The sequence below is a fragment of the Leopardus geoffroyi genome, chromosome C1, assembly GCF_018350155.1.
Source record: "Leopardus geoffroyi isolate Oge1 chromosome C1, O.geoffroyi_Oge1_pat1.0, whole genome shotgun sequence".
In the NCBI taxonomy this organism is placed as follows: Eukaryota; Metazoa; Chordata; class Mammalia; order Carnivora; family Felidae; genus Leopardus; species Leopardus geoffroyi.
Window position 1 is genome coordinate 139,968,541 of NC_059328.1, and position 15,789 is coordinate 139,984,329.

The following is a 15,789-nucleotide window of genomic DNA, read 5'->3' on the forward strand; positions in this document are numbered from 1 at the left end:
CACACTACATCTCTCTCTCTCTCTCTCTCTCTCTCTCTCTCTCTCTCTCACACACACACACACACACACACACACACACACACACACACACACACTGTCTTGGCAGGCTCAGTGTACTGAACATAAAGCCTCAGCTGTCACCACTCCTGGGCTTATGAGCTAGATCAAGCATCCCAGCCCCTAAACCTTTGCTAGATTTGAGTGTCACTTCCGTGACCATGGGAATGGAGGTATTATCATGCCTTCTCCAAATTAACATGTCCTTCCCTCTCATGTGGTTTTTGGGTGCGGGCTTCAGGGAAGCAACAGGGAGTGTCGCAGACTCATCCCTGGTTCTGCCTTGGCTCTTACCCTGACAAAGGCAAACAAAGGGATGTCAATATTTGTGTGAGCCAGAAATCAATTGGAAGATAAACCTTTTGAAAGGGAAAGTATCTAGAGAAACAGATTGGAGTCATTTATAAATGATTTGTGAATTATCACTCGTTCTTCTTTGTCTGTGAACCACTGAGGAGAAGCTAAAGGATTATGATGGATTATTGAAGGGTTCTGGGGGAGCCTGGGGGGACACTCCTCAGACTCTCTGAGGTGGATTGACCCAATGGCATCATGACATTTGACTGGAGAGAGATCTGTGTTTTCACTGTCTTGTGTCATTTCTTAATTATTTGTTTGTTTGTTTTTGTTTATTTATCTAGGGAGTGTGAGTGGGGAAGGGGCAGAGAGCAAGGGAGAGAGAATCCCAAGCAGGCTTCACACTGTCAGAGCTGAGCCCCACATGGGGCTTGAACCCGTGAACCATGAGATCATAAACTGAGCCAAAATCAAGAGTCAGACACTTAACCTACTGAGCCACCCAGGCACCCCTTTCACTGTCCGGGTCATTTCTGCCAGCAATTTTCATAGTCCTGAGCATGCAGGGCCCAGTGTTTGATGTTTATGATGGCCTGTGAGAAGTAAGATTACCAACATTTGAGAAACTCTGTGTCTCAGTCATTCGGGGCTATTTTCTTAAGATATATGTTAATGGTCTGGGATAGAAATATATTTTCAGACTCTTCAGGTCAAATAAACCCCAACGACTGCTTAATGAGAACCTAATATGAACTGAATAATATAATGCTAACATTTATTGTCCCTAAGCACTTTATGTATACTGTTTAATTTATATTCTACAATAATTCTATGCAGACACCGTACTAAGTATCATAAGAAGTGGGAAGAAATACATATGCGCTGGCCACCTTGCCTTTAGGGACTGTACAGTCAAACAAAAAGCAATATAAAGATATCAAATGATATAGGATTCTTAGCAGATGAAGGCATTCCAGGAGAGAACCCATTTTCCCGGGTAAGAGAGCTTTGCCAGAGGACAGATATATCTAAAGTCAGCTTTTCTCTTGCTTTCAAGAGAGTGGAAGGTTAGGGATCAGGTGTGCAAAGGAGGATTCACAATGTAAAGCGCTTTGTGGCCTGGAGTTAGTGCCAGGGTCCATGTGACTTCTTGCTTTTGGTAACTCAAATATTGGCTTGAAAGTCAACCTGTCAAAGAGGAGCTATGTGGTGAATCCCCGAAGGATAAAGAAGATCTGATTGAGGAAAACAAAGCAGGTCTTCCAGGTGGCAGGGAGATTTGGAACAAGGATATGAGTCATCGTGTTGCTGAAGGCTGTTGGTGTCCCTGGGAGACTGAAGAGTAAGACGGGTTTTGTGATTTTCTTATAGTTCCAGTTTTTTTTTCCCAGAGTTTTATAACTTTCTGAAGGTCTGAAAAACTCTGGGAATACTGTTGCCAACGATTACTTTAGACCTGCAGACTATGTGTTTGTGCACTGATGGGTGGTTTAACATGGAACAGAATAGAACTTGGAGCGTGGGAGTAAGGAAGGCTCTCTGGGAGCCCTTGCTAGGGCTGCCACTGTAAATACTTCTAGAACTCTTCTTTAGGAATTGCTTTCAATAGGACTGTTTTTTTTATTTTTGGGACAGAGAGAGACAGAGCATGAACGGGGGAGGGGCAGAGAGAGAGGGAGACACAGAATCGGAAACAGGCTCCAGGCTCTGAGCCATCAGCCCAGAGCCCGACGCGGGGCTCGAACTCACGGACCGCGAGATCGTGACCTGGCTGAAGTCGGACGCTTAACCGACTGCGCCACCCAGGCGCCCCTAGGAATTGCTTTCAAATACTACGGCATATCTTTTTTGAAAGTTTTCAGAGGCGGCAAATCTGGATCTTAAACATGGATTTAGTAAAATAGTTCAAATCACAGAAGAACTCATCTAACCCATTACCCCTTAGATAAAATATCCCTCAACCCCCCCCCACCCCCGCTTTAGGGTTGGAGGAGGGTTCCTAGGGGTGCTGGCTGCATGGGAAGAGAGAGCTAGACCTCTCTCAGAGAAAAAAGGGGGGTAAAAGAATAAGAGAATATATTACAAGTGGATTTAAGTATTAGAAACAGCCCCCCCCCCCTCCAAAAAAAAAAAAGAGAAGAAAAGAAAAGGAAAGGAAAGAACCAAAAATTAATTGAACAATTCAGGCTGGGAATTATGGATTTTTAAGAAATCGATGAAATGGCTTTTCTTGATTGGTTTGTGAAGCAATACTGAAGGTTTTTCTAGAATAAGGTGAGAAATTTTTGAGCAATGATGACATAAAAGAAACTATCAGCTCTCAAGGTGGTTTTATTAACACAGATTAACTTGGACTTGTACCTTCTGATCAGTTTGTAAAAATTTCAAAACAAAAACCACCTTTGGGATGTGATAGTCACCCTATAATCTCAGTCTTCCTCCCGCCTTCCTGCCCTCCTGCCCTCCTCCCTTCTACCCACACCCTTACCCACATACACCCATTTGCTGCCATGAGCGGCAGCAGGAGTGAATATTTTTGGGGACAGAACAAGCCCCCCACTGCTGGTAAAAAGAGCAACATGCTGATCTATTTCCATGAATTTAACGGTCTGTTTGCCTGTCGGGTGGACCCTCCAAAGGAGCAGACATACGTGTATGGGTGTTCCCTCTTCCACGGTGTTCTGTTCGTGCATCCACATATGGTCCCTTCTCTCAGACAGGTTTCCCAGCACTCTTTAGCTGCCTGTGCTTGTGTTTTTTCACTCACTAGGGGAAGCTACATGACCCTCAACTCATGGGGATCATCCCAAGGATCGCGCACGACATCTTTGACCACATCTATTCCATGGATGAAAACCTGGAGTTTCATATCAAGGTAAGTGCCCTTGATTAAGTCCAAGGAGAAGAAACTGAGCCCCAAATCATGTTTCTTAGCTTTCTTCTTTTTCTGTGTACATAAAAGATGATTTTTATGTATTTTAGATGACGTGCCATCATAGGCAAAGCCATAGTTATTTAATGGTTCAGTTAATACTGAGGAAATAATTGAGATAGAGTAAAAGCCTTTTTTAGGATGGAATCATCTTGATGGTTGTTTGAATTCTATACTTACTCTGTAGATTTCTAGAGATGTGACTAGAATGTGTCTATGATTGGGTGAGGACAGCATTTCCCAAAGTATGTTCCAGGTCCCTCATATTAATAGGTGGGTTACCAGGGAAAAGGTTTATGTGGCCAAATAAGCTGGAAAAATGTTTTGTTGAAAAATGTTAAATTCATCACAAGTTAAACATGCTGTTATGCAGTATAATTCTACAAAGGGGACATGTAGTATATTACATTTTCCTGCGTATTTGACGGTGGACATATTTTTCTCCTTTTGGGGTATGATAGAATAGTGTTTTGGGAAGCACACTTTGACAAGTATTAGGGAAGGGTATTATCCTTCCTGTTTTTTTTTGTTTGTTTGTTTGTTTTTGTTTTTAAACCAGAACCTCTGCTCTGACTTAAATTTGAATTGAAAGAGATTTTTAATCTCTTAACTATAGCTGTTAATTCGTAACATTGAGTATTAGGGGTATATTCATTGGAGCTCCTTTGTTTGCAAGAGATTGAACGCCACTTGTTTAAGCAACTAGAGAAAACTGTTATAAGGTACAAAATGTGAAGGCATGTGGCTTGGGGGTTGTAGAAAAGTAAGAATCCAGACCCTGCTTTTCCTTTAAAATTTTTTTTTAAATTAAAAAGCTTGAGATACATTTCATGCACCATAAAATTCATTTTTTAAGTGTACAATTTAATGGTTTTTACTATATTTCAAAAATTACACAATTATGATCACTAATTCCAGAACATTTTCATCACCCCCGAAAGAAACTCTGTCCCTGTTACAGTCCCTGCATTTCTGTCTGCTTGCTTTATCTTTGTTCAGGGGGTGCATGGGTAAGGGGAGAAGGACCATGGTAGCTCCTGTTCCACATCCCTTATTCCCGATTCCTAATTCCCCAGGGAGTGGGCTCCTTGGCCTAGCCTACAGCAGGGCTTGCCCCCAGCTCTGATTAGTGTTGTCCAGGATACACATGGCTGGCTGAGTTCCTGCCATGGCAACTGGGGACGGTGTGGACAGGGGGTGAGGAAGAGACACAGGCAGTTCTAAGAAGACTTGGTGCTGAGGACATGAGCCAAGAGGCTGACCATTCTTTAAGGCTGGGTTAGTGCACTAGGCCCATCATTTAAAAAAATTTTTTTAACGTTTATTTATTTTTGAGACAGAGAGAGACAGAGCATGAACGGGGGAGGGTCAGAGAGAGAGGGAAACACAGAATCTGAAACAGGCTCCGGGCTCTGAGCTGTCAGCACAGAGCCTGACGCAGGGCTTGAACTCACAGACCGCGAGGTCATGACCTGAGCTGAAGTCGGACGCTTAACCGACGGAGCCACCCAGGCACCCCTAGGCCCATCATTTTAGAGATGAAGAAACTGAAGTTTAAAGACAGCACTGGCTGGCCATAGTTACATATCAGGTTATTGGCAGCAGTTACAGATCAGGTTATTAGACTCTTGATCTAACCAATCCCAAGTACAACACCTTTCCATTATGTTAAACTTCCACCTTACTTATTTCTGCTATGTGCCTTTCCTAAATTATATAAAAACAAGGCAACAACTGTTTGCCACATTATAAATTAGATCTGTCAAGTCTTTTTACTTTATAAATCTTTTTGGGGCGCCTGGGTGGCGCAGTCGGTTAAGCGTCCGACTTCAGCCAGGTCACGATCTCGCGGTCTGTGAGTTCGAGCCCCGCGTCAGGCTCTGGGCTGATGGCTCAGAGCCTGGAGCCTGTTTCCGATTCTGTGTCTCCCTCTCTCTCTGCCCCTCCCCCATTCATGCTCTGTCTCTCTCTGTCCCAAAAATAAATAAACATTGAAAAAAAAAATTTAAATCTTTTTCCTCCCTTTATTGGCTAATGCTGGTTTCTCCTCTTTGCCAGGGTTCTTTATATCTAAGGATACAGAAGCCTGTTGCTTTGATGGGATCAAGATTTAGGAGCTTAGTACATCTTTAAGGCTGTTTGCATTTAAATACCTTAAACTACTGTAGGGTTCTTATGGGATAATCCCAGAGTAAGATGTTAAACCAATTACTGCCCTCAAAATAGTATGAATCTTATTAAGATAAAAACAGCCCCAGCATGAAGCAGGAGAGAAGAAACAACACCCAAGTCTCCAGGGCTGAATTTTACAGTCTGGCTTTCTGTTCTGCATTTGTAGTTATGCTCACTTATTTCATACATCATAATTATAAGTGGGAAGGCTAGCGATTGTTCCATATTTGAACTGAGCAGTGACAGGCTTGATCAAGAAAAAGAGGCTTGATTAAAACACTATTGAAAATCTGTTCCTTAAAGTGAGCCCCATAGAGGTTTTAAACATTATTTCTGAACATGCAATTTCTTAATGCAAAACAATTGCATATTTATTTTTCTTCCACCTGGTCTCATAAAGCATTTGCAATGACAAAAATAACAAAATCACTCCCCCTCCCCCCACTCAAGCACCAGTATCTTCTGTGGTAAAAGAAGATATTAAATGTGAACAGGATTTTAATTGCCATATTTGTTGACATGTAATTTATGACTGCTTTTTAGTGTAATTTCTCTGTAATCTATGGAAATAAGGATACATGTGTACATCTCAAAGATACAGAAGTCTTTTTTAAAAAATCTTCTTTAATGTTTATTTATTTTTGAGAGAGAGAGACAGAGACAGAGACAGAGTGCAAGCAAGGGAGGGGCAGAGAGAGGGTGACACGGAATTTGAAGCAGGCTCCAGGCTCTGAGCTGTCAGCAGAAAGCCCGATGTGGAGCTTGAACTCACAGACCATGAGACCATGAGCCAAAGTCAGACACTTAACTGACTGAGCCACCCAGGTGCCCCTCAAAGTTGCAGAAGTCTTAATGAAAGCCAGGCAGTCTTGAAATGCAATAGAATTGGTTGGAACCAGGGTTGAGTTGGCCACAGGGAGGTTGAATGAGAGATGTGTAAGATTAGAGGCCAAACAGACCCTAGGATTCCAGCCACAGGAAGAAGTTTCAGGAGCAGTGATTCTTTCCAAGGTCAACTAGGTGTGTCTGTGATGTGCGAGGCTTGGTGACTGGGGAGTTTGACAGATGATCAGGCAGGCTCAGATTGCTAGGGAGACAGGCAACATGGAGAGGATGGCCAGGTACAGGTTCCAGAGTTTGAAGCCCCAGCTCTCAGAGAAACTGGGAAGTCACTAGGCTCCAGGCTGAGATACAGACAAGGTAATAAGTGGGGCTGAGTTGGTGAGGACTAGCCTTGAGTTGGGGAAGCTTCACTTCCCACAGCCAGAGGTAGAACTGGTTCAGAGCTAGGATGCAGGGGTGAGGTTTCACCTGTAGAGTTACACTCCAACTTTACAACTATTTTGGCACCTTTTTTCTTCCTTAACAACTTGTTTATCCATTCCTTTGTTTAGGTTTCAAGAAAACCCATAAACATGAGAGAAAGAAAAGTTGATCTGAGAGGCAGATGGCAGGTGTAGACAAAAAGTGCAGAATCCTAGACAGAATTTTTGACATCATCGAGTCCAAATGGCTTCATTTGACAGATGGGAAAACTGAGGCCTCTCATCTCGGTTACATGTGAATTAAACCCCCAAGGTCACATATCTAGTTAAAGCTGTTCTCAGATGTCAGCTGACATAAGAACTAACCAGGGATTAGAAGCAGATTCCTAGGACCTGTTCCTGGAGATTCTGATTCAGGAGGACTACAATAGGGTTCATGACTCTGCAATTTAAACAAAGGCTATGGATGATGCTGATGCAGGTGGTTCTGGGCTGGCGTTTGAGAATAATTGATGGGAAGGCTTCCTTTCCCTCTCGCAGTCTAGTCTGTCTTTCATTAAATCACATTTTGTTCGGACCCTTCCTGGACTCCCCAAAGCTGGCCACCATCAGCAGCTCTCTCCCTGTTGCCTTTGAGCTCTTGTAGTTCCAAGCAAAGTGCCCTTATTCCAGTCCCTACTTCTTCATGTGAGTGTTTCATCCCAGTCTGGTGAGGGTGTCAGTGTCACACATGAGGAGAGGCCTACTGATTTTTGACAATTGCTCGTGAAGGACGTTTCTGTTGCAACTGTTGTCCTACCTAGAAGTTTGCTTGGTGCTCACATAGGGTGAAAAGCAGAGTCGTTCTGTGAGTGGATGCCCAGCACACAATGTAAGGAGCACCTGAGTCAAGACCACAGAGGCCGTCAAGCACGGAGAGTGGCTGTACTGGGCAGCGGCCCGCAGAGCAGGCTGACACGACAGGAGGCTGGAGAGCCCGGAGAGTCGGCCAACTCTTCACTTTGTGGCCCCTCTTCTTGCTCTCCTTAGCCGTACATGACAAAGACCTTCTATGAGTTTTTTTTTTTTTTTAATTTTTTTTTAACGTTTATTTATTTTTGAGACAGAGAGAGACAGAGCATGAACGGGGGAGGGTCAGAGAGAGGGAGACACAGAATCTGAAACAGGCTCCAGGCTCTGAACTGTCAGCACAGAGCCCGACGCAGGGCTTGAACCCACGGACTGCGAGATCATGACCTGAGCCGAAGTCGGCGGCTTAACCGACTGAGCCACCCAGGCGCCCCCTTCTATGAGTTTTAATAGTGATCGGTTTTAAATACAGTGTGGCATTTCTGTTTCAAACTCCATTTGTTTTTAACTAGGTTTCCTATTTTGAGATCTACTTGGACAAAATCAGGGACTTACTGGATGGTGAGTAACCTGAATGCTTGTCCTCTATTTGCTCTGTAACTAAGGTCCAGGGAGGCTGAAAGGATTCACAGCACTTCTGCTTAAGGAACTAATGAAAATACAGAGATCTTTTATTGTCTTTACACTATCTGCTTGTTCTCAGCCAAGGCTTAAACTTGCGTATGGCAAAGACATGAGATTTGCCTGTCTTCGGTAACAATTTCTCTTTATCCTCCAATACTGAGTCTTTAACTTTTCTTCTCTCCTCTGCATGCCATCATTATTATCTCTGTAGTATCCAAGACGAACTTGGCTGTTCATGAAGACAAAAACAGAGTCCCGTATGTAAAGGTATGAGGAAAACTTGATGATGCAATTGACTTGTCTCCGGTCACTGTCATCATAATTATTATGTAATATGCTCACAACGTTACCTATAAAGTGTATGGAAGTATTTCATCATGTTCCTTACATTTAATATTCATCTGGTAAAAAAAATAGACATTTAATTTCTCCAGTTGTATCTCTGTAAACATACCACAGATGTCTAATCACATAAGGTAAGAATTGGAGAAGTGAACAAATATTTATTATTCACATGTGAAGAGGCTTTTATATGGAGGATAATTGCTTATACTTTGTAGTTAGGGGAAGCCCAGCAGAGCATTATGTCTAGAATGTGTCTAATTAAAGTTGGGGACTAGAATGGAAGGCAAAGCAAAATTTCATCCATTTCTTTTTCTGTCACTGGTTTTCTTTATTCTGTTTCTCAGAAACAGAAACTCATGCTGTTGAGTAAGAACAGGTATTTAAAAATCTAGGAAAATCTGGCATTTCTTTTATGGTTTACTTCTGGGTTTCCCAAGGTTTGCTCAGACTTCTTTTTCATGTAGAATTCAAGCCAGAAGCAGGAGAAAAAGTGGTGGGATCAACACTGGAGCCTTTCTCTTAATCTGCACCTCTAGGAGAAAAATGGGAAAATGTTTAGCTGTCTTAAAATACCAGTGTTTTCTGGTCCTTTAACGGTGAACCTGAACCGACTCTTTTGCAGGGGTGCACCGAGCGCTTTGTGTCAAGCCCCGAGGAAGTCATGGATGTGATAGATGAAGGCAAAGCAAACCGACACGTGGCTGTAACAAGTAAGCTTGGTGTCCTGTTCCCTCCCCTGTGAGTCAGGGTACAAGTATCTGCCCACCCGCCAGGATGGCTGGGTTATGAGGTCCAAAGGAAATAATTCAGGGGAAGGCAGTTGTAAAGCAGTGTCTTGGATGCAGACACACAGGTGTGGGCAGTCTGAGTGCATCTAGGCACGTCGTGGGAAGCAGTGCCTTCTGCTGTGCAGGGAACTCTGGGAAATAGCGGGTGAGGTTCTCTGGGCCCTGGCAGCACCCTTTGTCTGGATCCTGGGGAAAACAAGCAACCCACCGAGACAAGGGGATTAAAAGTCAGCTTCTACATGTATTTCAACCATGTTGTTGTTCAGGTTAAAAAAAATTACAAATGAGCAAATTTTATATGGCCAGTCATATGTGTGGAAAGAAACCACACTAGATTTCTGCCCTGTGTAAAAAGGGAAAAGGAAAGCCAGGAGGAGCTCAGAAAGAGCTGGGAGCGTTATTGAAAACTTTTCTAGGCTGTGTTAATCACAGGCGTGTTCAGGTCAGCTTGTTTTTCTTGCATTGCCTTCCTCGGTGTTTGCACGCACCTTGGGGAAGTGGTCATAAGTTGTTAGAGCAGCAGAGGCTCCATGAAAAGATGTCTGTCTTATTCAGAGGGATGTGGACAAACCAGAGTGAGTTCAGATGAAAAGGAGCTGAGAGAACTAGGAATTCCTAGCTTGGAAGAAAGAAAAAACTCTGAGGAGGACATATGGACGATGTAATATTTCTCAACATGTTCAAGTTGCTGTCATTAAGAAACTCAGTGTGCTTTGTATGATCCAAATGGTGGACCACCCAGGGTTGTGGAAGCTACAGGGGGGCAGGTTTTGACCAACCACAAGAACTCCCTGATCTCGATAGCTGCCCCAAGTAAAGCCTGCTGCCTAGAGGGGCAAGGAGTTCCCTGTGACGTATACAAGAGATTAAGGCATTGGTTGGTTGACTGGTCAAGCCTCTTTAAGTCTCTTCCATCTAAGGCTCTATGATTCTGTCACCCAGAACTGTAATTCTCAACCTGTTCTTTACCCGACCTACTATCAGACGATAATTACATATGTGGCAGATTTCATAGGTGAGCCTAGACATGTATACAGTGTAGGTTAAATTCTACTTATTTCTCTTCTGCTTACACATATACTTGAAAGAATGTAAGCCTGATACTCTTATCATAATAGTATCTCTCATTTATAGATAAATTATTTACTTGATTTCTTCAGCTGTTGTTAGTCATGAGTTATTCAGGACATACTTGACAATCCATCTTGGCCCCTTGGTTCAGAACTGTTGGTCTAGAACATTACTAGTTTTCTTATCATTCTGGTAAGCTGGTTTTTAAATGATTTTGGTAAGATACACATAACATTAAACTTACCATTTTAACCGTTTTTATGGGTACAATTCAGTAGCCTTACGTCCATTCACAATGTTGTACAACTATCACCACTATCCATTTCCAGAATTTAATCATCCCAGAGTTAAACCCCATGCCCATTGAACAATAACTCCCCACACTTCCTCTTCCCAACTCCTGGTAACCACTACACTACTTTGTGTGTCAATGGATTCGACCGCTCTAGCTGCCTCACATAAGTGAAGTAACATAGGTCCTCCTGTGACTTGTTTCACGTAGCATAACGTCTGCAAGGTCCATCCAATATGTAGCGTATGTCAGAATTTCCTTTCTTTTTGAAATGCTAATATTCTGTTGTACATGTATACTGCATTTTGTTTATTCATTCATCCATAGTTAGACGTGTAGACCCTGTGTTGCTTCCACCTTCTGGCTGTTGTGAATAATACTGCTATGAACATGGCTGTATAAATATCTGTTCAAGTGTCTGCTTTCAGTTCTTCTGGGCATATACCCAGAACTGGAATTGCTGGATCGTATGTTAATTGTACCTTGAAGTTTTTAAGGAACTGCCATACTATTTTCCATGCAGCTGCACCATTTTACATTCCTACCAACAAGAGCGCGCAAGTTTTAATTTCTCCACGTCCTTGCCATTACTTCTAACTTTCTATTTTTGTTTCTTTTAAAGGTTATTAATGTATTTATGTCTGTATGTATGTATTTATTTTAGAGTGAGATGGGGAGAGGGGCAGAGGGAGGGAGGGAGGGAGAGAGAGAGAGAGAATCTTAAGCAGTCTCCACCATCAGCATGGAGCCCAATGCGGGGCTGGATTCCACAACTCTGGGATCATGACCTGAACGGAGATCAAGAGTTGGACACTTAACCGCCTGAGTCATCCAGGCGCTGCTATTTTTGTTTTCAGTAACCATGCTAATAGGTGTGATGTGTGAGGTCACTGTGGTTTGATTTGCATTTCACTAATGTTTAGTGATGGTTGGCATTTTTTTCATGTGTTTATTGGCCATTTGTACATTGTCTTTGAGGAAATGTCTGTTTAGGTCCTTTGCTCATTTTATAATTAGGTTGTTTTATTCTTGTTGTTGATTTATAGGAGCTCTTATCTTATTCTTGATCTAAATTCCTTATCAGATATGTGATTTGCAAATCTTGTCTCTCATTCTGTGGGTTGCCTTTTCATTCTGTTGATACTTCCTTTCATGAATAAAAGTTTAATTTTGATAAAGTGCAATTTATTTTTCTTGTTGTTGCTTAAGGTTTTGGTGTTATTGCCAAGAAATCATTGGTAAACTCAGTGTTATGAAACATTTCCCTTATGTTTTCTTCTAAGGGTTTATAATTTTAGCTTTTACATGTAGGTTTTTGATCCTTTTTATGTTAATATATGGACTAGGTAAGAGTCCAACTTCATTTTTTTGCATGTGATCTCGACACTCTTGTTGAAAATTCTTCTGACCATTTTATGTGAGGGTTTATTTCTGGGCTGTCTTTCATCTGTCTATAGGTTTGCCTTTGTACCAGTACCACACTGTTTGATTACTGTAGCTTTGTAGTAAGTTTGAAATCAGTAAGTGTGAGAACTCCAGTTTTGTTCTTTTTCAAGATTGTTTTGGCTATTTGGGGTTCCTTGAAATTCCATATGAATTTTAGGATGGACTTTTCTATTTCTGTAAAAAACACGAGGAGCTTGATACAGATTATATTAAATCTTTAGACTGGTTTTGGTAGTATTGACATCTTCACTATGTGAAGTCTTCTGACCCATTTATTTGTGTCTTCTTACATTTTGTAGTTTTGTTTTTAATTTTTAAAAAAGGTTTTATTTTTTTAAGTACTGTCTACACCCAACCGGGCTCAAACTTATAACCCCATGACCAAGAGTTGCACATTCTACCGACTGAGCCATGCAGCTGCCCCTCATTGTGTAGTGTTTAGTATACAGTCTTTTATTTCCTTGGTTAAGTTTACTCCTAAGTACCTTACTCTTTTTGTTGATACTTTAAATAGAATGATTTTCTTTTCAGATTGTTTATTGTTAATAAACAATTGTTTATAGAAATGTGACTGATTTTTACATATTTTTTTTGTATCTTGCAACTTTGCCAAATTCATTTATCAGTTTTGACTTATTTTTTTGTGGAATCTTTAGTTTTTTCCCATATATTCTAGAAAGTTTTGTTTTGTTTTGTTGCTGCCAGAGGAAGCAGCTTTTATTCATGCATTATCTCCAGAAACCAAAAGGACTATCGGCACCTCCTATTCTTCCTGGAGAAGGGAAGACAGAGATATTACCTTTTGGTTTCCCCAAGCCCTGGTCTTTCCCCTCTCTGGGTAGCCTTAGAAATTCAGTAGCAATACTGTTGCTTATTTTTTTCAACATTGCCTGATGCAGCTACTTAGTAACAATTATTGGTGAAGAAGGATGAGGGGAAGCAGTTGGATGAGTAAGAGTAATGCACAAAAAACAGGAACACAGCCTATTAAAGGTCTCTCTGTCCTGCCTCGGTGGCTTGATCCTTTATTGGTTGCATTTTTCTTTATGCTGAATCACATTTTTCTGAATCAGATTGGGGATTTCCACCATCAGCCATGGAGCCAGCCCCAGAGTTCTGAGATGAGCTAGTCTAAACTTGAGCACATTCCTGGTCCACAAAGGCTTAAAGTGATCAATCAGGCATATTTTGCCACCCCTGTACATCTCTGCTGTTTTTCCATCAAATTCAAGGACTATAATTTCTGGAGTGGCAGTGGCATATGTGATAGGAATGTCAGACTGGATGTCAGACTCATGGAGGTCATGGGTGTACCAGCATTTTCCAAAACACCAAGTCCCTTCCTTGTTGGACTCTAGTTGGAACCAATCATTGTCCACATTCTTGTTGTTCTCTACATATCGGATAGGAGACTCCTCCTATCCAGGGTCCAAAAACATTTCTATTTCTAGTGTTTGGCACTAATGAAGCATATTTAATCTGATACTTTAAATAGAATTGTTTTCTTTTCAGATTGTTTATTGTTAGTATATAGAAATGCTATGCACTGAGCATGGGTTATAGAACTGTACTAAAAAAAGAAGTCTTAAACCTTAAGATCATAATCCCTCCTTAAGAAAGCTTGTGATAGTACTGATAAGCAAGGCTTACACACATGACAAAGATAGAATACTTCCAACACTAACCCCAATGATAAAGGGTGAGGGACTTAAGGTGAGGGGAGAGGGAGGTGTGAGCTCTTTGCTGCCAAGGCTCAGGCTGGAGCAAGATGTTGGAACATGGGAGGGGGTGCTTCAGACAAAGCTAGAGAATCTGTTATCGTGGATCACTGACTAGGATTCTTAATTTCTTAGCTGTGTGAAGTTATTTTAAATCTTTCATTTCTAGAACAAGCATTGTTGTTTGTTTGTTTGTTTGTTTGTTTGTTTTTAAAGAAACTGGTTTTAGATATGTTTAAAAATTGACTGTACTGGGGCACCTGGGTGGCTCAGTCAGTTAAGCGTCTGACTCTTGATTTTGGCTCAGGTCATGATCTCATGATTTGTGAGTTCAAGCCCTATGTTGGGCTCTGTGCGGACAGCGCAGAGCCTGCTTGGGATTCTCTCTCTCTCTCATTGCCCCTCCCTGCCTCCTTCTCTCTCTCTCAAAATAAATAACTAAACTTAAATTCTTGTTTTTAGAGAACTGGCTGGACTTACTTTAAAAAATGGAGCTATTAAGCATGATTTGTTGTGCTTTTTAGATGAGCAACTTGCTACCTAAACTTCTTGTTCTTTGCAGAGCAGTAAACTATTTTCCTTTTCAGATATGAATGAACACAGCTCGAGAAGTCACAGTATCTTCCTGATCAATATTAAACAAGAGAATGTAGAGACCGAAAAAAAGCTCAGCGGGAAGCTGTATCTAGTTGATTTGGCCGGGAGCGAAAAGGTAATTGGTTCGTTATTTGTATTATCTATAATTTTCCCTGTTATCTGCTTCAGTGTGCAGTGGTATACTTCCTACATCTTTTCTGTCCCCGGGTTTCAAAGAGCTTTTCAAGTTTCTGTTGTGCCAAGATGGTATGAAGTCTAACCTTCATTTCCCTGCCCTCTCATTTCTGGTCCTGAAGTCCCCCATTCACGTCACAGGAAGTGCTGTGAGTGCCAGTTCGGGTGTGTGCTGAATGGGCCCCAGTGAGGACGGTAGGCAGGCGTCAGTGTGCACTTAGCCTGGCAAAGGCAGCCTTGCAAATGAGGAAGGGACATGACCTTCTGAGGAAAGGGAAGATCCCCATGTTGTGCCAGACTCAAATAGGCCGGAAACTGGTTTGCCGTTGGACTGTGGCAGTCCTGCCTTTGTAGGTTTGTTTGCTGATAGAAGATCTGGAACCCGGGGCTCTTCCTGCATTCCCTGCTTCTCTCTGCAATAGGTGTGGTGTGATGGGGCCTCACCTGGGCAGCCTCACTTCCTTGAGGCTCCAGTCACTTCCTGGAGCCAGGGTTTTGGCCCAAAGCCCTGCACCTCTGGTTTTATCAAGGCTTTCTTTTGGCCTCTGTCCCATGCTCTCCGAGGCACTGGCTGAGGCCATGCTCTAGACCAGATAGGCTCCATAGAGCCTCCTACCTGCCCCTGCCCGGCCTCCCGCCTGCCTTGCCCAGCCTCACTTCTGTAGCATTACCAGAGGCTTCTGCTGCCACACCCTGGCTGGGGCGCTGCTCCCCTTGGGTGACATCACAGAGCCAGTCCCTGTGCACAATACCATGCGCACTCCATCACTGATGATCTCATGCTGACTGTCCCCATCAGGGCCAGCCCTAAAGCTTGGTCCGTCTCCTGAACTGCCTAGTTGATTCCCAATTGCTGCACCCCACCGGTGAGCTGCTATCTGCCAAGCTATGGCCACTAATGTCCATGTAAGTAATGGCTACATGAAATGTTCTCCTGTGTGCATGTGTAAAGCTGTGAGTGGAACGTCTTCTGGATGTTCCTGGAAAACTTTCTGGTTGGGAACCCACAATTTTACTGGTATGGGCTTGTAACTTTAATTAAACAGACACGCACCAGAATGGGAATACAGAGCAGCATCGCTGAGTTCTAGACTAACCATTAGCAACCAGACCACGCTTTGCTGGTCTGGAGAGAGAGCCCATTGGCCCCTTTGCTCTTCCC

At 42.5% G+C, this 15,789-nt stretch overlaps 1 protein-coding gene across 1 annotated transcript in view; it reads left to right on the forward strand.

The window, feature by feature from the left end:
• Window positions 1-15,789, forward strand: part of KIF5C (kinesin family member 5C) — a 166,228-nt gene that overhangs the window by 65,341 nt on the left and 85,098 nt on the right. Inside the window, exons 4-8 of the mRNA XM_045479754.1 lie at window positions 3,125-3,229; window positions 8,085-8,133; window positions 8,408-8,463; window positions 9,164-9,251; window positions 14,444-14,568. Of these exons, the coding sequence (XP_045335710.1) occupies window positions 3,125-3,229; window positions 8,085-8,133; window positions 8,408-8,463; window positions 9,164-9,251; window positions 14,444-14,568 (423 nt within the window). The remainder of the gene's footprint in view (window positions 1-3,124; window positions 3,230-8,084; window positions 8,134-8,407; window positions 8,464-9,163; window positions 9,252-14,443; window positions 14,569-15,789) is intronic.